Raw genomic sequence first — 22,781 nt, 5'->3', positions numbered from 1 at the left:
TATATAGAAAAAAGCTGGAAGTGGTGCTGAGGCTCAAGTGGTAGAGCTCTAGCCTTGAGAAAGTCCAAGGACAGCACTCAGGCCCTGAGTTCAAGCCCAGGACTGGCAAAAAAAAAAAAAAAGCAAAGCCTCTTTCTTCTCTATGTTTGTTGAGAATCTTTATTTACTAACATTGTCCAGATCTAATTCCTTGACCTTGCCCAATGGTAGAGGCAAAGCTGTGTACTGACTGTGGAAACCCGGACAAAGTGGGCACCACTCGTGTTCTAGGAATGTATTGAGGAGCCACTGTGTCAAGCACTAGGAGCACAACAGTGCTCTTCCAGGGAAGAGTGGACAAACAGTACAGTACCTAGTAGAGCCAGTAGTGGTAAGAGAGCACCCCAGGGAAATACAAAGAAGGGGAGCAAAGGAGTGTTTAAGGAAATAGGCATTACAATCTTTTTTTTTTTTTTTTTTTTTTTTTTTTTTTTTTGCCAGTCCTGGGCTTGAGCTCAGGGCCTGAGCACTGTCCTTGGACTTTCTCAAGGCTAGAGCTCTACCACTTGAGCCTCAGCACCACTTCTGGCTTTTTTTCTATGTATGTGGTACCGAGGAATCGAACCCGGGTCTTCATGCATGCTAGGCAAGCACTTTAACCACTAGGCCAAACTCCCGGCCCGGCATTACAATCTTAAACAGGATGGTCAGAGAAAGCCTTTTGACCAAGTTGGTAGTTGGTGCAAGAGGGCAGCCATAGAGAGAGAGTAGAGTATTAGGGGCCCAGTATGGTGAGCGATGCCTAGCATGCCCAGAGGCTTGGATTTCAGCCCCAGTTCATGCCAGAGTACCCAACCTCTCCTCGCCCTCTGGTTGGGAGCAGGGGGAGCTATTCAGGTAGAATGTTAAGGTTTGGAATCCTCTAACAGGGTCTTATGAAGAGAACTGGGCATGGCGGGACTACAGCTCAGGGTTAACAGTACATACTAGGGATGCATACAAGTGGGTGCCTACCCACCGCTGGCAATAGGATAGGGAAGAACTGAGGAACAGCAGGTACTAGCCAGACAGTGTGCTGCTCACACACGAAACCGCCCAGCACTGAGAAGGACGCTGGCGGCCAGAGACTCAGGAGGCCCTGGTACCCGGCAGGAGGGCGCCAGCGCCGCCCCTGAGGGGGAACTACAAGTACCACAATGCTCAGCGCCTGCCGAATGACGTCCCCGGGGATCACGTGGTACCGCAGAGTCACGTGGGAACGTCAGGTGACGCTGCGGGCGGGTGGATAGACTGCGGGCGGAAGGTGGACGCAGGGACGCGGGTTAGCTCTGGCTGCACCTGTCCGACCCCCGCCGTCGTGCCGCCATGTCGGGGCTAATGCTGCTGTATTCCGGGGTCTTCGTGGCCTTCTGGGCCTGCATGGCCGTCGTGGGTGAGGCCGGGCCCGGGCGGGTGCGGGCGGCGGCGGGCCGAGCCGGCGGGTTAGAGGCCCCGGGGCTGCATTTGCAGAAACCCCAGGCCCCGGCACCGCTCTCCTGACCGGCCTTCCCCGCGGGGGAGCGCCCGGAGGCCGGTTCGGAAGCTGGGCGCCAGGAGTCCTGTCACTGGCACCTCCCTGTTTCCGTCCACTTTCCTTGCTCGCGACCAGCCGGCTCGGGTCCCGACCGGCCGCTCCGGTTCCTCTTGCGGTGGTTCTGCCCTCCCCGCCGTCAGTCCTTCCCAGCGTGTTGGGTAAACAGCGGCGCAGGCGGGATCCGGCGGGGTCTGACCCGACCGATCGCTCCTTCCTGGCCTCCAGGGCTTTCAGACCTACCCAATGCGTCTGGGAAGGGTCTTGGTATCACTGAGGGAACAGTGTGAGAGGGAGTGGCAGAAAAACGGAGGCCCGAGCAGAAGGATGGATGTTTCACTCAGGGGCTAGCCTGAGCACGTCCTCGACTTGGGTGTAGACTCGAAGGTCGTCAGCTGGGCAGTCTGTCTCTGGGTTGGGGAGCTTCTCTCGAAAGCAGGCCCTCATCCTTTTTCTCACCACCGCTGCAGGAATCTGCTACACCATTTTTGACCTGGGCTTCCGCTTCGATGTGGCATGGTAAGGGAGGGCAGGGAGTGGATTCCCCTAGCAACTGCCTCAGCTGCAAGAACATGGACCTTCCAAAAGCTGTCTTTGCAGCATGTGAAGCTGGTGAGGTTTGTGTCCCCTTTTCAACCAGAGCTGAGTTGTGCTTCCCTTTTCAACACCAGGTTCCTCACTGAAACTTCCCCCTTCATGTGGTCGAACTTGGGCATTGGCCTAGCAATCTCCTTGTCTGTGGTTGGGGCAGCCTGGTGAGTGCTGGGATGGGGGAATTTGGGGGAGGGGCTGAGTCATGCTAAATGGTGTCATTGGGATCTTAGTCATCCGTGGCGGGGGGAACAGTGATTTAGCCTTCCCTCAGTGACTTTTCCTTCCACCAGGGGTATCTATATTACTGGCTCCTCCATCATTGGCGGAGGGGTGAAGGCCCCCAGGATCAAGACCAAGAACCTGGTCAGGTAAGGGCCCTTGGTGGAGGAAGAGCTGTGTTTGACTTGATGACATACTTCTTCTGATGAGTCGCTCAATGGGGCGGGATATGAGTGGAAGAAAGGTTGCTTTCTTATATTTTTCTCTTCTCTGCCTCTTCCACCCACCTTTACTATTACCACTACCAGCATCATATTCTGTGAGGCAGTGGCTATCTACGGCATTATCATGGCGATTGTTATTAGCAACATGGCTGAGGTAAGGAAGACCAGGGTGAGGGGTAGGCAACCATTCCAGAGTGTTCTACACATTGTGTAGAGATTGTGGATGGGGGAAATGGGTGCATAAGGGATGAGTTCTGATTTATTTTTTTTTTCCTCACCCTCTCCTAGCCTTTCAGTGCTACTGACCCCAAGGCTATTGGCTATCGAAACTACCACGCTGGTGAGTAGCTGGGTGGGTGTCCGAAGGAGAAACACTGGGCCTTTACACCTGCTCCTCTTGCCTCCCAGCTTGGACTCCCAGTTTTGATATTCTCTCAGATATTTGGTCTGCTTTGCAGAGATGGGGTGGGAATTGGTCCTATTAGCCCAGGTTGGGCCATGTGTTCATCCCTCCTGTATGTGGCTTGGCTCAGTGAGCAACTCTCTGTCCCCAGGCTACTCCATGTTTGGGGCAGGCCTCACAGTGGGTCTGTCTAACCTCTTCTGTGGAGTCTGCGTGGGCATCGTGGGCAGTGGAGCCGCCCTGGCCGACGCACAGAACCCCAGCCTCTTTGTAAAGGTTCTCATCGTGGAGATCTTTGGCAGTGCCATCGGCCTCTTTGGGGTCATCGTCGCAATCCTTCAGGTGCTGAATCCCTTTGGGGAGTCTTCCCCTCCTTACAGAGGAGTCACAAATACTCCCCTTTCTACCCATAACTGTAGAACCCCTAAACAGCTTCTACCACCTCATTCCTGTCTCCTGTTTCTCCTTGTTTTTGTCTCTGTTGCTGTGTATTTCTCTCATTTAGACCCTCTTTGTGTTTTTATCTGTCGTCCTTTTCCTGATCGTTGATGTCTCTGGAAATACAGATGATGTCTTTGTGGTCTAGATTGGGTTGGGATCTTGTTTATGTCTACGTCAGTGTGTCTGGACCTGTTTGTTTCTCTCAAGGCTCGTGTCTGTCTGTGACATGCCTGTCAAGACACCATGTCTTCTGACCTAAAGGATCAGCCTGAGGGGCCAAATGATGAGGTGCTTGACTGGGTTGACTTGGCACTAGGTGCCACTTCTCTCCATCTCTCCGATTCCCAGTTCAGCGCTTCTCCCTCAGCGCTTCTCCCGTTGTCCCTGTTCATCTGTCTGCTGTCTGGTCATCCATCTATTGTCTGTTTATTGTATCACAGACTCACTGGGTCAGATCTTGTTCACTATCTTATCAATGTTCCTCTACCCCTGCCTGATTTCTCCCATTCTTCTTTTTCAGACCTCCAAAGTGAAGATGGGTGACTAGATGATCTGTGGTGGGGCCATGCCCTGCTCTTATTTATTGCTGTTTTTCCTGGGATAGCTGGAGCTGTACCTCTTAGCCTTCCAGGGGCCTTGGTGTTCAGGGCCCTTCCTGCACTCACCTTTTTGCTGCCTGTTGACTTGGAGGGGCCACAGTCCAGGCTGCATCTTCAGTGTGAGAAGTGGGCTGTCCATGGTGACTGTACAGTTGTGCACCAGTGTCTCCAACTTCCACCCCTACCCATCTTCCCATTGTTGTGAAATAAAGTGTTATTTGTCTGGGTCAATGCAGCTTCTTTGCCCTCTTGTGCCACCTTCACAGAGGAAGGGTAAAGGGCCCAAATGACTCCACTTCATCTTATCACCTTCTGGACACATCATCTCTGCTGCAGATCAAGCCAGCTCTTGGGTGGAGAGGAAAAGGTGCTAGGCTAATCCTGGAGGAGCTTCATGGAAGAGCCGTGGGCTCTGGAGTCCTCCTATCCCTGTGTCCTCAGGCCCCTGGTCACCAGACCCAGATTGACCACAGCTGTTCAGCTGGCTCCATCCTCAGGCTCCATCACTCCCTATTCTCTTCTGTCTCTGACAGCCGTATTCTAGAGTCCATCTCTATTCTAGTGCCAATTCTCAGGCCCTGACTCGATTTTGCCCACTCCTGTCCAGTCTCTGATTTTTCCTAATCTTACCCAACTTCCGGTTTCCCCAGAAGCCCCCGATCCCACCTTTAAGAGAAATGGTGGGAAACCCCTAATCCCCTACCGAGCCCCTGGCCGTCCCCAAGTCGCAGCTCTCCGCCAAGGGGGCAGGCCGGTGCGTGCCCTCTCGTCCCACCTCCGAGGCCGGCAAGGGTGCTAGAGGATTCCCGGGCCCCTCCCGCCCCGGCCTCGCCTCGCTGGGCGGTGCTCGGCCTCGAGCCGGCGGGCGGGCGGGGAGCGGCGGCGCGGTGCGTGCGAGCGCGCTGGAGGCGGGGGACGCGGGCCGGGGACGCGCGCGGCGCGGGCGCGCCGGCCAGGCCGGGCTTGCCCCTCCGAGGCGCCGTAGCGCGGGAGGAGGGAGGCGGCGGCGCTGTGGTCCTTCGGTCCGCCGGTCGGTGGGGCTGCCCGGCCCCGCCCTGCCCCCCCCCGGGGCGGCTCGGCTCCATGGCCCGCGGCAGCAGCGGCGGGAGGCGGCCCGGGGGCCGCGGGACCCGCTGACCGGGTGGCGGGAGGCGGTGGGGCCGGGCCATGGGGGACGGAGCCGTCCGCAGCCGCCGGAGCCGGGAGCCCCGCTGGAGCAGGAGCGGCGTCCCCTGCTGAGCCCCGAGCGCCGGGTGAGAGGAGGGCGCGCGCGCAACCCCCACCCTGGGCCCCGACATTCCAGACCCGGCCTCGCCAGGGGCAGCCCGAGCTCGGCCCAGATCCCGGCCCACAACCGGGTGAGAGCGGCGCCGGCTGCCAGCCCCCGGCCTGGCTTCACCCCATCTCACCCCACCCCCATTTCTCCGCTCCCCCGCCTGGGTTCCTCCGCCCGCCCCCCGCCAGCTTCCCTCATTGTCCTCGCTCGCCCCGACCTCGTGGCGCGGGGAGGCGCGCTGTTCACGTCCCCCGAGTGCCTCGGCCCCCGCCCCACATCCCCCCCCACTCCACGCGCGCCCCCAGGCTCCACACCCACTATGGTGTCCCGGGGAGCCACGTGCCAGCCCCAGCCTCGCCCAGGCGCACCCCTCTGCTTGATGGGCAGTTTGACCCAGAACCCCTGCTCCAGAGGGAGGGGTGGGAAAGCTTGCACGTGGGTCTGGGTGTGAGCTGACCCGGAGTCTGCGGGTATTAGTCTCAGAACCAGCTGGCTTTGTCGGTGAGTGTGTGGCTCCTAAGTGACCGGGTGTGTCTGTGACTCTATGTAGTTCTGGGACCTGGGAGTGAGACCAGTGCCTCTTGAAGCACTGCCGGAAGTGGTTGCAGTTCTCAAAAACCGCAGCTGGAACCAGGGGTCAGACGAGACCCCCTTCCTGGCTAGTTTGAGAATTATGTCCCTTCTCTAAGGCTCAAGCACGGTGTTTTCTGGGAATCAGAAGCAGCTGTGCTGGGTGAGATCCAGAACTGCCTGACATCTCTGGTGAGGGTATCTCCCGCCCCACCCTGTAAATGACCTCTCCCGGTGTGTGTGTGGGGGGGGGGGGATGTAAATATCTTGTCTGCACTGGGCCTGGCAGATGCTGAAGGCCACTCCCGAACTGGTCCCAGTTGTCCTGGCCTGCTTGCCACTGGGACCTGAATGAGCAAATTACTTCCCAGCACAGCACCTGGAAGGACTGAAAAGTTATGAGTATAAAGTGCTTCTGCATGTACCTACCAGTGCATGGTAGGTACTCAGTAAATACTCCCTCTTCATAAGCCCTGAGCCCTGCGTGAAGGATGGGGGTACAGGTGCTTATGTAGGTAAATGTGTGCAAACTTGTGTGATCAGAGCTGATGTGTCTTCATTCCTTAGAAGTATATATGCATTTGTGCAGTAGATAGGAAGTGTACCTGCTTGTGTTTGTGTACCTATCAGGGAGGACGGGAATGTAAGTTCTTGTGCTTTAGTGCCTGAGTTGCCAGCTGAGGATTTGCAGAGGAAAAGTGGAAATGTGACTCTTGAGGGTCAAGTGGTGTGAGCGGGCAAGTATGAGGATATGGGTCTGGGAGTGTGCACAGCTGGGCCGCTCCTGCTCTGACCCGTGGGGTCTCTTTCCTTCCTTGCTCAGGCCGGCAGCCGGATGCCCCGGCCCATTGGGCGGGCCAGCGGCCTCCTGCGGGATGAGCAGACTGCTGGGGGGGACGCTGGAGCGGGTCTGCAAGGCTGTGCTTCTTCTCTGCCTGCTGCACTTCCTTGTGGCTGTCATCCTCTACTTTGACGTCTATGCCCAGCACCTGGCCTTCTTCAGCCGCTTCAGTGCTCGGGGCCCTGTCCGTGCCCTCCACCTGGCAGCCAGCAGCAGCACCAACTGCTCACGACCCAACGCCACTGCCCCTAGCTCTGGGCTCCCTGAGGTCCCCAGTGCCAAGCCTGGCCCTACAGCTCCTGTCCTGCCACCTTGTCCTGACTTGCCACAAGGTCTTGGTGAGCTTGTAGGGTAGGGCATGTGTATAGGGGTGGGTAGAGGGTCCTACCAACCTGACTGGAGAATGGAATCTTAGACCCATGGGGGTGCCATGAGTCTAGGTCCGTTGGAAAAAGGGTCATGCCTGGGGTTCCATCACCCATTCCCAGGAGGCCAGTGCCCCTGGATTCTGGCGAAGGCCCTGATTCCTAACACTGTCCTGCCTGCAGTGGGCCGACTGCTGATCGAGTTCACTTCACCCATGCCCCTGGAGCGGGTGCAGAGGGAGAACCCAGGTGTGCTCCTGGGCGGCCGCTATGCTCCACCCGACTGCACTCCCGCCCAGACAGTGGCGGTCATCATCCCCTTTAGACACCGAGAGCATCACCTACGCTACTGGCTCCACTATCTACACCCCATCTTGAGGCGGCAGCGGCTGCGCTACGGCATCTATGTCATCAACCAGGTGCGTGGTCTGTGGCACCTGCCTGGGCACTGAGCCATCACAGAGGCCACACACACCTGTGGGAATGCCTGCTCAGGAATACAGGAACCCAGGTGCCTGCTTGTACATACAGGAGTTGGGGACACCTGAGAGTCCTTTGCCCACAGTGTATGTGAGTGTGCATGGAGGAGGTACATGTGTGTTAGTATGTACAGGAAGTATGCACAAGGGCTGTGTGTGCATGTGAGTGCTAACATGCATACTAGCAGGTGTGTTACCACCAGGAGAACTCATCGCTATTGTCTGCCCTTAGCAGACCTCACCCATGGTGGGAGAGGCCTAGGGTAACTAACTGGATAGGAGGAGGTATTGAGAGCCCCAAGGAGAAGGAGTGACAGAATCCGAGAGAAGGATAAAGCCTAGGACCTCTAGGTGCAGGTGTTTGGCTGAGGCCAGAGGGCTGATTGTAACATCTAAGCCCTTGCTAAGGCTGACTGTGTCTCAGAGCAGACCCTGGACTCCGGTATGGATCCCTGTAGACTGTGAGGATGCTGTGTGATTGGAGTTGGAGCAGGAGCCATGGCAGCACAGCGGGCCTGGGCCGGCCCTGATGCTGGGAAGCCATTGTGAGATGAGTCTTGAGGGATGAATAGGCAGCAGCTGGCAGAGGCAAGCATTCCAAGGAGAGGAACCTGGAAGACCAGAACTCAGTGAGAAAACTGGTCTCCTGTGTGCAGGAACTACTGGCTGAGGTGTAGCAGAGATTGGGGGGATTGATGGAAGCCAAATCAAGAAGGGTCAATTTGACTCCAGCCTGGAGGTAATAGGGTGCCATTGTGTTAAGTGGGGAGTAAGTCCTGTGTTTGCCTTTTTAGAAACACTGCTGTGACTACATGTGAATGGTGGAGAGGTGAAGCAAGAGGCAGCGTGACCATTTAGGAAGAGGTTACAGTGACCAAGAAAGAGATGGTGAGGGACTGGGGATGTGGCTTAGTGGTAGAGTGCTTGCCTAGCATGCATGAAGCCCTGGGTTCCATTCCTTGGTACCACATAAACAAATAATAAAATTAACAATAACAACAACAAAAACCTTAACAACAACAAAAAGATGGTGAATGTGTCATTGTGGGAAAACAAAAGAGATGCCACCAAGAGTGACAAAAGAGAGATGTCAAGACAAAGTGAGGATTTCAGTCTTGGCTGGATGACCCCACCTGCAGACTACATGGGGTGCACAGGAGTTGTGCCATAACTGGGGAGGGTGTGACTCCGAACCTCTCTCCACTATGACGAGTTTGAGAGCCTGAGGAAGGTGCAGGATGGAGTGCAGGCAGTCAGATTGGTAAGTCTGGACCTAGGTAGGAAAGAGGGATCTGGAAACACCAGTATGTAGAGATTTCTTCAAATCATCATCAACATGCACATGATGCCTGGATGTAGAAGGAGAAAGCCAGCCCTAAAAGGATAGGTGGAGAAAAGGAGGCTACTACAGCTGCCTCGAACATGGGGACCCAGGAGAGCGGGTGTCCCAGAAGCCCAGCAGGTGTCAGGAAGGAAACAGGGCAGCTGCATGAGCACTGTGGGGGAGTGAGGAGCCATGTGGACCAAGAAGCGTCCAGTGGATTTAGCAACAAGGTGGGCCCAGCAAGAGCCATTTCAGGGGCATGGTGGGGGCGGAAGCAGATTGCAGTGGGTTGAGGAAGGAATTGGATTTGACAAACTGATTGGAGACAACTCCTTTAAAAAAAAATCTCTTCTAAGAAGGAAAGGCAAAAGGTATAGTGTGGTGGCAGGAAAGGGAAGGTTTGCTTTCTCTCTCTCTCTCTCTCTCTCTCTCTCTCTCTCTCTCTCTCTCTCTCCCCCCTCTCTCGCTCCCCCTCCCTTCCCCTCCCCCTCTCTCCCTCCTTCTCCCCCCTCCCTTCCACGGAGAGAATTAAGCATGTTTTTGAGCCATGTGGGGGAAACCTAAGGCCTCTAGCTGTGAGAAAGGACTGAAGGAATGCTGATGAGCCAGGGGAGAATGGACAAAACCTCCATGGGCTGGTGGAAGAGAAGTTCAGGAGTGGGAGGGAGAGTTCAGGGAGCAACAGGAGCTGTGGAGGGCAGTGATATGGAATAGGGCAACTCTCTGCACATCAGACTCATGCTGGGCTATCGCACACTCCCTTCCCGAGCAGTTTCTTGCATTAGCCTGGGTTGTGGTAAGGTATCAAGAGTACTTAGCCAGATTCCAGTGGCTCACATCTGTAATCCTAGCTACTCAGGAGGCTGAGTTTGAAGCCAGCCTGGACAGAAAAGTCCATGAGATACTTGTCTCTAACTACCAGAAAACATGAAGTGAAGCCGTGACTCAAAATGGTAGAGCACTAGACTTAGAAAAGGCTCAAAGACAGTGCCCAAACCCTGAGGTCAAGCACTTTCCCACCCCCCCCCACACACAAAAATACTTATTTCTCTGTCCAGAATTTGGTAATTTGTCCTGTAGCCCCATTTCTTTCCCTTTTTTTTTTTTTTTGCCAGTCCTGGGGCTTGACCTCAGGGCCTAGGCACTGTCCTTGAGCTTTCTCAAGGCTAGTGCTCTACTACTTGAGCCACAGCACCACTTCTGGCTTTTTCTGTATATATGGTACCAAGGAATCGAACCCAGGGCTTCGTACATGCTAGACAAGCACTCTACCACCAGGGCACACTCCTGGGCCCCCCATGCAGTCCCATTTCTTAGGGTCCCTTCAGTTCACTGAGCTGTCACTACTTGTAGCTCTCTGCTTGTCATTTTGTTGGAGAGACAGATGAAGCTAGCTCCGCCCTATCTTGGTTTCATAGGCTGCCCAGGGAGCTTGATGAGGAGGTAGGTACCTGAGTATGTGGCTCAGTTCTTATGGCTTGCATCTTAGACACTGGTCATTTGGGGCATTCATTATTTACCTCACTTCGTGACTGTATGCTCAGCAGAGATGGAGGCTAGGACGGCACAGCTCTAGAATCCCTGCTGGCACAAAGGAGAAGGCCACAAGGGCATATTTGAAAGAGTGAATGAATGAGAGCTCTAAATATCTTCCAAATGGACACTGGTGTAAAAGAGGTCCAGAAGAGAATGGGAAGAATTATACTGGGCTCCAAGGTTTAGTCGGGAGTATTTTTCCAGACATGAGTGTAACAAGCTGGGGAGAAGAGATTAGGAGGGGATCTGCTAACTCCAAAGCCTGGAGACACGAAAGAGTCTAGAGCAACACGAAAGAGTCTAGAGCACTGTGTGTTTTGTACTTGCTGAGGAATGTTTTATGGTTGGGTCTGAATGTGGCAGCCAAAAAGGATATTAGAACTAAATCATGAAAGCTCTTTGCAGGCCAGATGGAGGGTGAGACGCTGGAGTCCCAGGGTGCCATGCAGAGAAGGAGGTTCCCTTGATGACTTTTCTGGAAAATGAAGTGGCAGGCATTCGAAGATCACAGATCCACAACTCATCTGTCCTGTTCCCTTCACCCCTTCTCCCTAGCATGGTGAGGACACTTTCAACCGGGCCAAGCTGCTCAATGTGGGCTTCCTAGAAGCACTGAAGGAGGATGCTGCCTACGACTGCTTCATCTTCAGTGACGTGGACCTGGTCCCCATGGATGACCGCAATTTATACCGCTGTGGTGACCAGCCCCGCCATTTTGCCATTGCCATGGACAAGTTTGGCTTCCGGTGAGGCCAAACCTCCCCAGCCCCACTTCACCTAGACCCTCTCCATCCTGGGACACTACTGGACCCTGGCCCAGATCGCTCTGGCTAGGCCAATTTCCATCTACGCCCTCGCTTGAATATTTTCCCTATGCCCTCTCCCTGGGGTCCCCTGGCCCCTGGCCCTTCCTCCTCTGTCCTCTTGTGGCCCTGACAACCTGCCTTCCCATGTTATAGGCTACCCTATGCTGGCTACTTTGGAGGTGTGTCAGGCCTGAGTAAGACTCAGTTTCTGAGGATCAATGGATTTCCCAACGAATACTGGGGCTGGGGTGGCGAGGACGATGACATCTTCAACCGGTGAGTAGGAGTTCGGGTCGAGAGCAGACTGAGTGGGTCAGCGGGTAAGGTGCAGACTCGGGGGGCCTCTCCCCGTAGCTGCTCCAGGCTGTCTGTTCCCATCTTCAGGATCTCCCTGACGGGGATGAAGATCTCCCGCCCAGACATCCGAATAGGCCGCTACCGCATGATCAAGCATGACCGGGACAAGCATAACGAGCCCAACCCTCAGAGGTGACTCCCCCAGCACTATACTCCAGGCACCCCCAATTCCATATTCTTAGAGGTGACTTTCCTGATTTTTGATCTCAAGTGCCCTGAACCCCTAGAGGTGTCGTGGGAGCATCTTTGACTCCTGACTTGAGAGGTAATCGAAGGCCTCTGGCCTCTTGACACTTAAGAGGTGACTCCCAGCACTCCTAATCCCTGCTCCTCCCTGCACTTGCCCCCATGTATCTCTCATCCCTGGCCTGATTCCTAGAGGTAACTAGTATTTAAAGGCAGGGCTGACGCTGCCATTGAGTAGACTGCATTCCCACTTGTGCCCTCAAAGATCTCACTTGCGTGTCTTGGATGACCCCATGTCCTACTGGCTTTGTGGGAGCAGAGAGGATGAGATGGCAGGCACTGGATAGAGCTGCAGGGTATCGGAGCAGCTTGGGGCAAGGAGTAGAAAGATGTTTCAACCCCTTGGCAATGGGAGGAGGCGGTGCCATCTTTGGAGACATCGTTGATGTGAAGGGCCTAAAGGGCATGTGGACAAGGACTTCTTGGATGTCCTGACACTTACCTGTGACTTGCTTCACGCCTGAGGATAGGCGCAGGTTTGGTCATGCCTGCTCCTTGCCCTGTTCTCTCATGAAGCTCATTATAAGCAAGGGCCGTTCCAGCACAGATGTTGAGGACAAGTGCTGTCAGGGCAGAAGAGAGGGGGTATGGGGAAGCTCCCTGGTGGAGGTGAGTTTGAAAAGACTTAGTCATTCACCAAATATTTGTCATATACCCATCTTGGGCACAATGATACATTTACCAAGCTATCATAGGAAGCCGGGGTTGATGAAGGTGTTTTGTGTGTGTGTGTGTGTGTGTGTGTGTGTGTGTGTGTGTTAAAATTCATTTTATTTTTATTTTTGCCAGTCCTAAGGCTTGAACACAGGGCCTGGGCATTGTTGTTGAGCTTTCTCAATGCTAACACTGTCACTTGAGCCATGGTGCCACTTACAGCTTTTTCTGTGTATGTGGTACTGAGGAATTGAACCCGGGGCTTTGTGCGTTCTAGGCCACACTCCTGGCCATTTACTTTTTGGACGACGGCATCTCTTCGCTCTCTCTGTCCCAGTGAAGATGTATTTTTAATAAGTCTGGGATGTAAGCGTGCGTGGCACATACTAAGCCTCGTGAACTACTGGTTTTACCACACTTGAAGGCTGGGAGTGATAGTAGGGGCGGTGCTGAGTGGTTGGTGTCTTGAGCACCTTCTGAGTGGAGAGTTTTAACCTTTATGCGTGGAGGGGAGTCTTAGAAGGGCTGTGAGCAGGGAGGGGCAGGGCCAGAAGGGCTGGCCTGGTTGCTGAGGATACTGGCAGGAAGAAAATGGGGGAACTGAGCTGCAGAGAGTGTGCTAGGCAAGGACTTGTGGAACTACTGTTTCCCTAGAATTTTCTGCTTTGAACCCAGGGCGGAAGAGTATGGAAGGTGAATTCCACCAAAGCAGGAGGCCCCTGGGAGGCCAGGAAGTTGATGAAGAAAGCAAGTGGTTCTGGGCAGTACGAGGGGGAGTAATACATTGAGACCCTAAAGAGAGGGGGCTGAGTGGAGCTGAGAAGTGAAGTTGAATAGATTTTCTGGGTTCCATCAAGTAGTGATGTCTGATTGGGTGTGATAATGGCCAAATAGCAAGAGATTTCTGGATTAAGGAACTCTGAATGATGATTCTCTTGCTGTTTTTGCCTCAGATCTAAGTCGTAGATTATCTCTCACTATACCTGCCCAAACCATTAGCAAGTCATGTCAGTTGCACACAAAAACATTTGAGCCCTTGCACTGGTGGCTCAGTAATCTTAGCTACTCGGGGAACTGAGATCTCTGGATCATAGTTTGAAACCAGCTGAGGCAGAAAAGTCCCTGTGAGACTCTTATCTCTAATAAATTACTCAAAAAAACTGAAAGTGTGGGGCCGGGAGTTTGGCTTAGTGGTAGAGTGCTTGCCTAGCATGCATGAAGACCTGGGTTCGATTCCTTGGTACCACATATACATAAAAAAGTCAGAAATGGTGCTGAGGCTCAAGTGGTAGAGCTCTAGCTTTGAGAAAGCCCAAGGACAGTGCCCAGGCCCTCAGTTCAAGGCTCAGGACTGGCAAAAAAAAAAAAAAAAGCTGAAAGTGGCACTGTAGCTCAAGTGGTAGAGTGTGAAGTCTTGAGCATAAAGAGGCTCAGGGACAGTGCTCAGGCCCTGGGTTCAAGCCCCAGGGGCCAGCAAAAACAAGCAAAACCCCCCAAACTAACATTTGAGCCCATTTGTTTTCCCCTTTTCCTACCTCTTATCTGACCTCTGGTACTTGCCTAGACTTTTGCATGAGTTTCCTCCTTGTCTTTCTATAGTCATACCTTTTCCCCTCCCCTGGAACTGGGTTACGAATCCTTCAATATCTTCTCACAAAATAGAATATGAAGCCGGTGCTGGTGGCTCACGCCTGTAATCCTAGCTACTTAGGAGGCTGAGATCTGAGGATCACGATTCAAAGCCAGCCCGAGCACTAAAGTTCGGGAGACTCTTATCTCCAATTAGCCACCAGAAAACCGGAAGTGGCACTGTGGCTTAAATGGTAGAGTGCCAGCCTTGTGCTGAAGAGCTCAGGGACAGTGCCCAGGCCCAGAGTTCAAGCCCCACAATTGACCAAAAAAAACTATATATATATATATATAAAATGAACTGCTTATGCAGACTTCCAGACAAGCCTTTCTTAATCTGTTTTCCCTTTGCTCACAAAGTGCTAGCCACATAGCTATCAAAATCTTGTTCCCAGCATAGGTCCCTGACCTGTGCCTGGGACACGCTTCCCCCGCCTACAATTCATGTCACATACTCTTTCCAAGGCTGCCCTCTGTCTTCCTAGCCAGCTGATAATTTTTTTGCCTGTTACCTATCTCTCAGTAACAAACTTGCCAGGAGAGGAATGACCTTTCCTGTCCTGTTCATGGCTGCATCTCTGATACTCAGAGCATACATGCTATGTGCTCAGGGCACCTAGGGACAGACTGTTGACTAAGTGGATGGAGAAGAAGTGACTAAAGGATGAGGATGTAAACCTATGGGTTTACAGAGAAAAGATGATTCATCTGACATGGGACATACTACATTTTTTTTTTTTGCCAGACCTGAGGCTTGAACTCAGGGCCTGGGCACTGTTTCTGAGCTTCTTTTGCTCAAGGTTAGCACTCCACTACTTGAGCCACAGTGCCACTTCCAGCTTTCTCTGTGTATGTGGTACTGAGGAATCGAACTCAGGGCTTCAGGACTGCTAGGCAAGCACTCTCCCACGAAGCCATAGTCCCAGCCTGACACACTGCATTTGAGATGCCTATGGGAGGCCTTGTGTCAGATCTGAGCTGAGACTTGGGAGGATATCTCATAAACACTCTGAGTCAGGGATGGGAGAATCACTGACTGACCCAATCTCTCCTTCCCCTCACTGGAGGGGGGGGGGGGTGAGATCTTATTTTTGAGGGAAGATGCAAGAACAGAGTACTCCTGCTGAGTTACCCCTGGTAACTCAGAGTGAGGTGGTTTGAGCTGTAGCCCTTAGAGATCCCATATTGAGCTTGGCAGTTCACACTGATCCACACCCATTTCTGTTCCCTCTAGGTTTACCAAGATTCAGAACACGAAGTTGACCATGAAGCGGGATGGCATTGGGTCAGTGCGGTACCGGGTCTTGGAGGTGTCTCGGCAACCTCTCTTCACCAACATCACAGTGGACATTGGTCGGCCCCCATCATGGCCCCCTCGGGGCTGACACGAATGGACAAAGGCTCTTGGGGCCAAGGATTGCTTGCCAGAGGACTGACCAATAGCCTGGCTCTGGCATCTGTTCTATGGGGGACCCCCAGGACTGAGACTGTGGGTTATCTTTGAGGGTCTTAAAGAGATCGCCAACTGGACCTAGAAGTTCCAGAACCCATTTTGAGGGGCTTCTGGTCTGGGCAGGCCCCTCAAGCGTGGCCCCCTCTGGGGTCAACCCTTCTTTCTGCCCCATTCCTTCCAGCCCAGCCTTCCTCACTGTCAGGGTCGGGCCAGCCCCTGCACTGCCTCGCGGAGTGGCCAGGGCTAGGTCACTCCACCTCTCTGTGCCTCAGTTTCCCCCCCCTTGAGTCCCCTAGGGCCTGGAAGGATGGGAGTTATGACTAGGGGGCAGTGTCTCTTCCAGGGGGAAGTCTCAGACTGGGACTCCCCCATGCTCCCAGGGGAGGGGAAACCTTTTTCATTCAACATTGTAGGGGGCAAGCTTTGGTGTGCCCCCTACTGAGGAGCAGCCCCAGGAGGGGACCAGAGGGGGTGCTGTGTTGCTGCCTGGGATCTTGAGGTTGGCCGTTGCATGGGGGGTGGGGGTGGATAAGGGGACTGAATTAGTCCATAGTTCCCGCCTCCCTGTCTCAGAGAGGAGGCAGAAGCCCCAGAGGCCGGCTCGTTTGTATATTGCACAGAAACTTGTGTGGGTGCTTTAGTAAAAAACGTGAATGGAAGCTCCCCTGTGTGTGTTGAGGGAGGGAGATCCGGGTCCTTGGGCCTACTTAAGTCAGCTGTAATACGCACCGGGACTTGGGCACTGCCACCCCCACCTGCTTTGTCTGGGCGCTGGAGCACACTGAACTTGCAGGCTTAACTTGCTGTCGCCTGAGGCCAGTGAAATAATGAACTCAAGGGACCAGATTTCTGTCTTCCACCTGCCTAGAGGCTGAAAAGTGTCCTGGAACGAGCCCAAGGCACTTGGGGGCGGCTCTGGTGTGGAGCTTCTACCTCCTACCCCTTTCACAAGCGCCGCACACCCAAACTAATCGGGCTGTCCGCAAGGGTTCCAAGGGGCCCACCCGCGGGGGCGGGGCCCCGAGGGGGCGGGGCCTGTGGCGCGCGCGGTTCCCCGAGAGACCGCTGTGTAGAGAGGGCGGGGCCAGGGCCTGGTGCCCACCGTGGCCGCGGCCGGCAGTGCAGATGGCCCTGGGACCTTCCAGGAGCAGGACGGAAAAGACAGCACCAAGGACCGTGACAGAACAAGGCGGGACCTGTGATGTCCAAGCGGGCGGGGCCGGGGGGCGTGACTCCTGCTCTGGGGACCGGTGGTCTCTGACCCGGCCACCCTCAGGTCTGAGTGGAGGCCAGCAGCACGAGCGGGCCATGCCCGGGGACTCCCCGTCGCTGTGGGAGCTGGTGGAGGAGCACGTTCCACTCCCGGAGCGGCCCGAAGTGAAGAGGATTTTGGGGGAGGCGGTGGTGGACCTGAACCTGGAGCTGCGAGCGGAGGTGGGGAGTGGGGAGATGGGCGGCACCCCAGGCCGGCCCTGTGATTTGGGTGATTCCCCTACCTCCTTTAAGATCTTGTAGGGTCCCCTTGTCTACCCTTGTCCTCCCTGTTTGACTCTGCCCCACCCCTCCCTCTCACCCCGTCCCTGCCCAGTCGCAAGGTGTTCCAGCTCTCCTTGCAGGTGGCGATGCTACAGGCACTGCTCCAAGAGGCCCGGTCCTCCCGAGCCCCAGGCTCCCACCCCATCTCTGACCCTTCCTCCCTTCTGGCACCACCGCCTCTCCTGAGAGACCTTGTGCGCCAAGAGCTCCGCCAGCTGCTCCAAAGTCTCCGGCACAAGGCTATCTGCGAGGGCAGGTGGGAATTTCAGGCTTGGACCCCTCCCTACCTCGGCCATCACATAGGCCAGCCCCACCCCTGACCAGAGCCGATGGTTTCCTGACAGGAGCCCTTAGCTCCCTTCCTACGTACCTTTTATAGGGACCAGAACCAGGCCTGGGCCCAGTATAGCCCCAAAGTCCTTCGGTTTGCCTTGGAGGAGCCCACGTGTGACCTTGCAGAGCAGGAGTTATTCCAGGGGAGAGCAGTTGAGCCCAGGTAAAGTGATGGCAGAGGAAGAGGGCTCTCTGTGCTTGTCAGAAGACCCTAACAAAAATGGTGGGGCCCACCTGACTATAGGTGTAGCTGTCAGTCTGGAGTGGGACCCATTGATAACTGCTTGTGATAGGGGTCTGTACATGAGGGGGTCACAGAAGTACTTTTCTGTTGTTGTGTCTTTGTTTTGTTGGTTATGGGGCTTGAACTTGGGGCCTGGGTGTGGTTCTGGAGCTCTTTTGCTCAAGGCTAGCACTCTACCACTTTGATTGATAGTGTCACTTCTGGTTTTCTGGTGGTTAATTGGAGATAAGAGTCTTCAAGGACTTTCCTTTGGCAGCTGGCTTGGAATCACCATCCTCAGATCTCAGCCTGAGTAATTAGGACTACACATGTGAACCACCAGCACCCAGCTCTGCAGAAATCTTGAGGAGCCACTGGCTCAGTCTGCAAGCAAGCAAAGCTTGCTGGAGAGTGTCTTCGTTGACCTGGGAGAATGAGGCAGATAGAGCTTTCCTCGAAGAATGGACAGGAGGCCATGTGCAGGGGAAATGAGGACTAGGGAGCAGGTGTAAGAGCTAAGCCGGAGGTGGCAAGAAGGCGTACAAGGTATTTCTAGCTGAGAGCTGAATGTGATAAAGGACTGGGACCACTTCATAAGTAGTGGATGGTAGCAGTTTCTTATGCTAATTCTCACACAGCTCTGTAAGATAGGCAACGTCCCCACTTCACAGATGAGGAAAGGCAGGCTCAGAATAGGCAATATGCCAGAAGTCACACATGGAAGAGCAAGAGTGTCCATGTGCAAGCCCAAGTTCTAGAACTATTACCCAGATTGACTTCGAGAGAAAAGACACAAAATTGCACTTGTGTGCAATATGGGGAGAGTGATGGTGACTTTTATCTGTCAGCAGCAGTCAAAGGAACCTCAATGTCATCAAGGACCAACTGAACGTGTCCCGCATTGACCAGGTTGCTGGACACTTGAGGTGAGGACCAGGGACATCTGAATGTGTGTAGGTGGCAGACAGGCAAGAAAACAGTACATGGCTCTCAAGGGACTGGGACTAATTTGAGAGTAAAGAGGGACAGCATGGGATTGGAGGAGATCCACATATGCAGGGCTGAGAGCTATGCAGAGCTGCTGCTACAGAAACAGGGAGGCTACTGTCAGGAAGTAGCCAGGTTCAGGTGCCAGGAGGTGCCAGGGTCCTGGATTCTACCTTTTTTTTTTTTTTTTGCCAGTCCTGGGCCCTTGAACTCAGGGCCTGAGCACTGTCCTTGGACTTTCTCAAAGCTAGAGCTCTACCACTTGAGCCACAGCACTACTTCCAGCTTCTTTTCTAGGTATATAGTACTGAGGAATGGAATCTGGGTCTTCATGCATGGTAGACAAGCACTCTTCCACTAGGCCAAACTCCTGACCCCAGGGTCCTGGCTTTTTTGTTTTGTTTTTAGTTGTAGAGCCTGAACACAGGACCTGGGCGTTGTCGCAGAGCTCTTTTGGCTCAAGGCTAGTGATCTACCTCTTAGAGGCACAACTGCACTTCCAGTTTTCTGGTAGTTAATTGGAGATAAGAGTCTCACGTGGGTCAGGAGTGTAGCCTAGTGGTAGAGTGTTTTCCTAACATGTATGAAGCCCTGAGTTGGATTCCTTGGTATCACATACATAGAAAAGGTTAAAGTGGTGCTGTGGCTCAAGTGGTAGAGCACTAGCCTTGAGAAGCCCAAGAACAATGCCCAGGCCCAGAGGTCAGGCCCCAAGATTGGCAAAAAAGTTGGGGAGCTGGAAGTTTGGCCTAGTGGTAGAGTGCTTGCCTAGCACTCTAGCCTTGAGAAAGCCCAAGGACAGTGCTCAGGCCCTGAGTTCAAGCCAGGACTGGCAAAAAAAAAAAAATGTCTCATGGACTTTCTTGCCTAAGCTGGCTTTGAACTGCTATCTCCAGATCTCAGCCTCCTAAGGAACTAGATTTAGAGGTATGAGCCTCCAGTGCCTGGCAAGGCCCTAGGATTTTCAAGGTTTTCATTCTGACACAAGATGAGCCATGGAGGGTCCTAAATAGGGAAAGAACTATGCTATAGGAGAAGATAGTGAGGGAAAGTCACAGACCCAAAGGGGAAATTGGTGCCTGCTGGCCTAGGACCTGTGGACAAGCCAGGAGACACATACTGCTTAGGCCGGGACTGTCAGGGGTCTGACCTAGGCAGCAGAGGGCTGTCTGGGCTCAGAAAGGAGAGTCAGAGCCGGGCACAGTGGCTCATGTCTGTAATCCTCACTACTCAGGGGGTTGAGATTTGAAGATCAAGGTTCAAAGCCAGCCTGGGGAATAAAGTCCACGAGACTCTTATCTCCATTTAACCACTAGAGAATTGGAAGTGGTGCTGGGGCTCAAGGGTAGGGCAGTAGCCTTGAGCTGAATTGCTCAGGGACAGCACCCAGGCCCAGAGTTCAAGCCCCATGACCCGGGGGTTGGGGGGATGGTGGGGGAAGGAGAGTCAGGAGGAACTCCTGGGGCTCCTGAAGATTGGGCTCTGTGATCCACTCTGCTGACTGAACCCTGCCTCACTTTGGTCTGATGTGTTCCCTTTGGTTCCAGGGCTCTCTTGGAAGAGGACTGTTGTGCTTTGGAGAGAGAGATCGCTACTCTGCAGGTGAGCACAGCCCTGGTCTTCTTTTAAGTTCACTGCTCAGCAAAGACTCACACGTGTCTCTGGGCATGTGTGTGTTTGCACACATTTGTGCACATCAATATGGCAAGTCTTGCATCCATTTCTCATGTGTGCATGCTTGTATGGGAAATCCTAGCTCAGGATTCTGGTGGAGTCCCATGTCCAAAGCCAGCAGTTATAGATTAAGCTTCCAGACAGCCCAGGTTTCTCGTCTCTTTCCCTTAACTCTGTGTTCAAGCCCAACTACCATCTTGCCAAAACCTTCAGCAAGGCTGGTTCACTCCAGGAATGCCCTCGTGGTGGGTAGCTGAGTTGATTCCCAAGACCAGCTCTAGGAATCTTGGCCACGGCCTTCAGGCTGGGCCATTGAGAAGCTTTTCCTGCAGTGCTGCCTGGAAGAGGAGTATACACGGGCTTGCCAACCCTCTGAGACAACCCCAGAGCCTACCTTGGCAGGTGAGACCCCTCAACAGGCCCCAGAACACTTCGCCTCCTGTCCCCACCCCCACATTGTATGCCACTAGGAGAGCTGGGCCCCATCTCAGCCTTGCCTTCCCTCAGAGCTGAAGGAACAGAAGAAGGCCATGGAACAGGAGCTGCAGTCCTGTCTGAGGCCACCCTGCCTCTCTGCCAAGCACAGGTACAGCAAAGAACACAGGTGGTGGGCAGAGTGAGTGAAAGGGTTAGACTGCCACCTCCCCTCACAGCCATTCTTTCCCATCCAGGCAACAGCCCTCAGAGTCCTCCACTCAGGGCCTCACACCCTTTCCTTATCGCCCTGGCCCTGCCAGAGTCTGGTCTGGAACTCTCCAAGGCTATCAGCCTGCACCGCCTTTGGAGCGCCGTCCCCAACCTGGAGGCCAGGCTGCCACTTGCCGCTGGGGCCGGCAGCTTCGCTGCAGCTCCAGGAAGGGGCCAGCTTCTACCACTGTGTCCAATGTAGCTCCCCGGGCTCCACCCCGGGCTCCAACTTGAAGGGCTGGCCACAGAAGCAGGCTTCTGATGGAATTCACCCTACTTGTCATGGCTGCCTCTGGCTGCTATGTCCCTGCCAGCTTCTGGTCTGGTCTTGGATGCGCTGTGCCAGAACACCAAGGTCAATTGGTCCTCACCCCATACACCTTCTCAGGGCCCTGGTATCTAGGACTGAGTAGCTGCTTATCTATCCTAACCATCAAAGCCTTTGGCCTTTCTCCTCCCAGGGCTCCACAAAGGGACAACAGAGATCCTATCCCAGCCAGACTCTTGTCCCCTAGGGGACCCAGACAAAGCACAGCAGCAGCTCAGTGACAGGAATAGAAATTTCATTAAAATCTATGGACTTTAAAATCCTAGTGGTGCACGAATGGGCAGGGGTGGGCAGCCCACCATTATTGCTACAGAGGATTAGAGGCGGCTGGGCCAGGGCTGTCACTGCACAGAGGACACAGGGGACGGACAAACGAACACTGCAGGGCTCTGGAGAAGGAGGAGATGGGCACGTGGGCTGGAGCCATTTGGCACGTGAACACAGGCAGCAGATCTGGAAGACTGGTCCTTTAGCCTAGTGGAGGGGGGAGGCAAGAAGTCGTGCAGGGTCCCCTGCTCCCAAGGGCTCCCGTTGAACAGCCCCCATCCCTGCCCTCCAGAAACAAATGCTTTGGGAGGGCTGCCGGGTCACAGCCTTTTCTGGCTGGGCCTGACAGCCAGGGCTGGAGTGGGGCAGAGACCCAGGAGCAGCGGAGTGAGGTGCAGGCAGGCCTGGAAGACAAACTGGACCCGAGGCTGGGGCGAGGGGTGGCAACCACAGAAAATACAACTTTTACAAAAATAATTACACAGATAAACAGGGCGAGGTGGTACAGTCTGAACAAGTAATACTGTGCAGCCCCCAGCTCCTCACCCTGCCCCAAGTGGAAAGATCCAAATTTGCCTGGGCAGAGGTGGTGTCTGGTCTAGGGGCAGGAACACTGGTCATGAGGCTGGAGGCCAACCCCAGGACCTCAGCCTGGGGCAGAGTGTGAGGGAATCAGAGGCCATGGCAAGCCTGTCAGGCCTTTGGGGACCTGGCCCAAGACCCCTCCAAAGTGCTTTGGGCCCTCCAGCAATCCTCCTGTTTCCTCCCCAGCTCCAGCTGCCATCTTGGCATCCAAAGGACATGTAAACACTGGGGACACGAGCACAAATGACTGCACTAGCAGTGGTGGCCAAGGTGACAGCAGTCGTCCTGGCCAGGGTGTGGCAGGGCGGGGCAGGTGGTGACACCTGTCTCTGCCTCCCCAGTCTCTGTGGTGGGAGCAGAGGTGGGGCAGGGCCACTCCCCGGGCAGCTGTTGCTCATATCCGGGAGTCTTGGAGGCGGCTGGAGCCATTACTGCCCACGATGGGAATCTGAGCCTTGTCCGGGTGCAGTGGCTGGACCTCGAGCCCGTCTTCAGGAGAGGGGGCGATGGTGGGGGCATAGCGCCCAGTCCGATGCTCCAGGAGGGCAGGGCCCCAGTCTCTGCTTGGCTTTGTGGCATTTTTCAAACGCTGTATG

The 22,781-nt window shown here is 54.5% G+C and overlaps 4 protein-coding genes across 8 annotated transcripts in view; 3 read left to right on the top strand and 1 right to left on the bottom strand.

Annotated features, from left to right (window-relative positions):
* Positions 1 to 1,244: 1,244 nt before the first annotated feature.
* Atp6v0b (ATPase H+ transporting V0 subunit b) lies at positions 1,245 to 4,260 on the top strand. The gene is made up of 8 exons (XM_090335025.1): positions 1,245 to 1,411; positions 2,020 to 2,068; positions 2,221 to 2,304; positions 2,434 to 2,511; positions 2,671 to 2,740; positions 2,875 to 2,926; positions 3,141 to 3,331; positions 3,951 to 4,260. The coding sequence occupies exons 1-8, from the start codon at positions 1,345 to 1,347 to the stop codon at positions 3,975 to 3,977; spliced, it is 618 nt and encodes a 205-aa protein (XP_090191151.1). The 5' UTR covers positions 1,245 to 1,344; the 3' UTR covers positions 3,978 to 4,260.
* Positions 4,261 to 5,007: 747 nt separating this feature from the next.
* B4galt2 (beta-1,4-galactosyltransferase 2) lies at positions 5,008 to 16,224 on the top strand. Of its 2 annotated transcripts, none has more exons than XM_090335023.1 (7): positions 5,008 to 5,282; positions 6,699 to 7,054; positions 7,265 to 7,500; positions 10,976 to 11,166; positions 11,380 to 11,502; positions 11,611 to 11,715; positions 15,347 to 16,224. In XM_090335023.1, the coding sequence occupies exons 2-7, from the start codon at positions 6,751 to 6,753 to the stop codon at positions 15,495 to 15,497; spliced, it is 1,110 nt and encodes a 369-aa protein (XP_090191149.1). In that variant the 5' UTR covers positions 5,008 to 5,282; positions 6,699 to 6,750; the 3' UTR covers positions 15,498 to 16,224. The 2 variants fall into 2 exon arrangements, with proteins under 2 accessions (XP_090191149.1, XP_090191150.1); XM_090335024.1 differs by lacking the exon at positions 5,008 to 5,282 and adding an exon at positions 6,020 to 6,067.
* A 403-nt stretch (positions 16,225 to 16,627) lies between these two features.
* Ccdc24 (coiled-coil domain containing 24) lies at positions 16,628 to 21,593 on the top strand. 3 transcript variants are annotated; one of them, XM_090335022.1, is made up of 8 exons: positions 16,628 to 16,999; positions 17,182 to 17,357; positions 17,481 to 17,597; positions 18,506 to 18,583; positions 20,192 to 20,246; positions 20,651 to 20,720; positions 20,826 to 20,904; positions 21,467 to 21,593. In XM_090335022.1, exons 1-8 carry the CDS (start codon positions 16,691 to 16,693, stop codon positions 21,552 to 21,554), a joined length of 972 nt encoding a protein of 323 aa, XP_090191148.1. In that variant the 5' UTR covers positions 16,628 to 16,690; the 3' UTR covers positions 21,555 to 21,593. The 3 variants fall into 3 exon arrangements, with proteins under 3 accessions (XP_090191148.1, XP_090191146.1, XP_090191147.1); XM_090335020.1 differs by lacking the exon at positions 21,467 to 21,593 and adding an exon at positions 20,990 to 21,313; XM_090335021.1 differs by lacking the exons at positions 18,506 to 18,583; positions 21,467 to 21,593 and adding an exon at positions 20,990 to 21,313.
* Slc6a9 (solute carrier family 6 member 9) overlaps positions 21,548 to 22,781 on the bottom strand; it is a 37,762-nt gene continuing 36,528 nt past the window's right edge. For both annotated transcript variants that reach the window (XM_090335019.1, XM_090335018.1), the window contains one exon: positions 21,548 to 22,774. In XM_090335019.1, the coding sequence (XP_090191145.1) occupies positions 22,580 to 22,774 (195 nt within the window). In that variant the 3' untranslated portion in view covers positions 21,548 to 22,579. The remainder of the gene's footprint in view (positions 22,775 to 22,781) is intronic.

This window comes from Megascapheus bottae, chromosome 6 (assembly GCF_031878675.1).
Source record: "Megascapheus bottae isolate mThoBot1 chromosome 6, mThoBot2.hap1, whole genome shotgun sequence".
NCBI classification, from domain to species: domain Eukaryota; kingdom Metazoa; phylum Chordata; class Mammalia; order Rodentia; family Geomyidae; genus Megascapheus; species Megascapheus bottae.
This window is presented reverse-complemented; position numbering and strand designations above follow the sequence as displayed.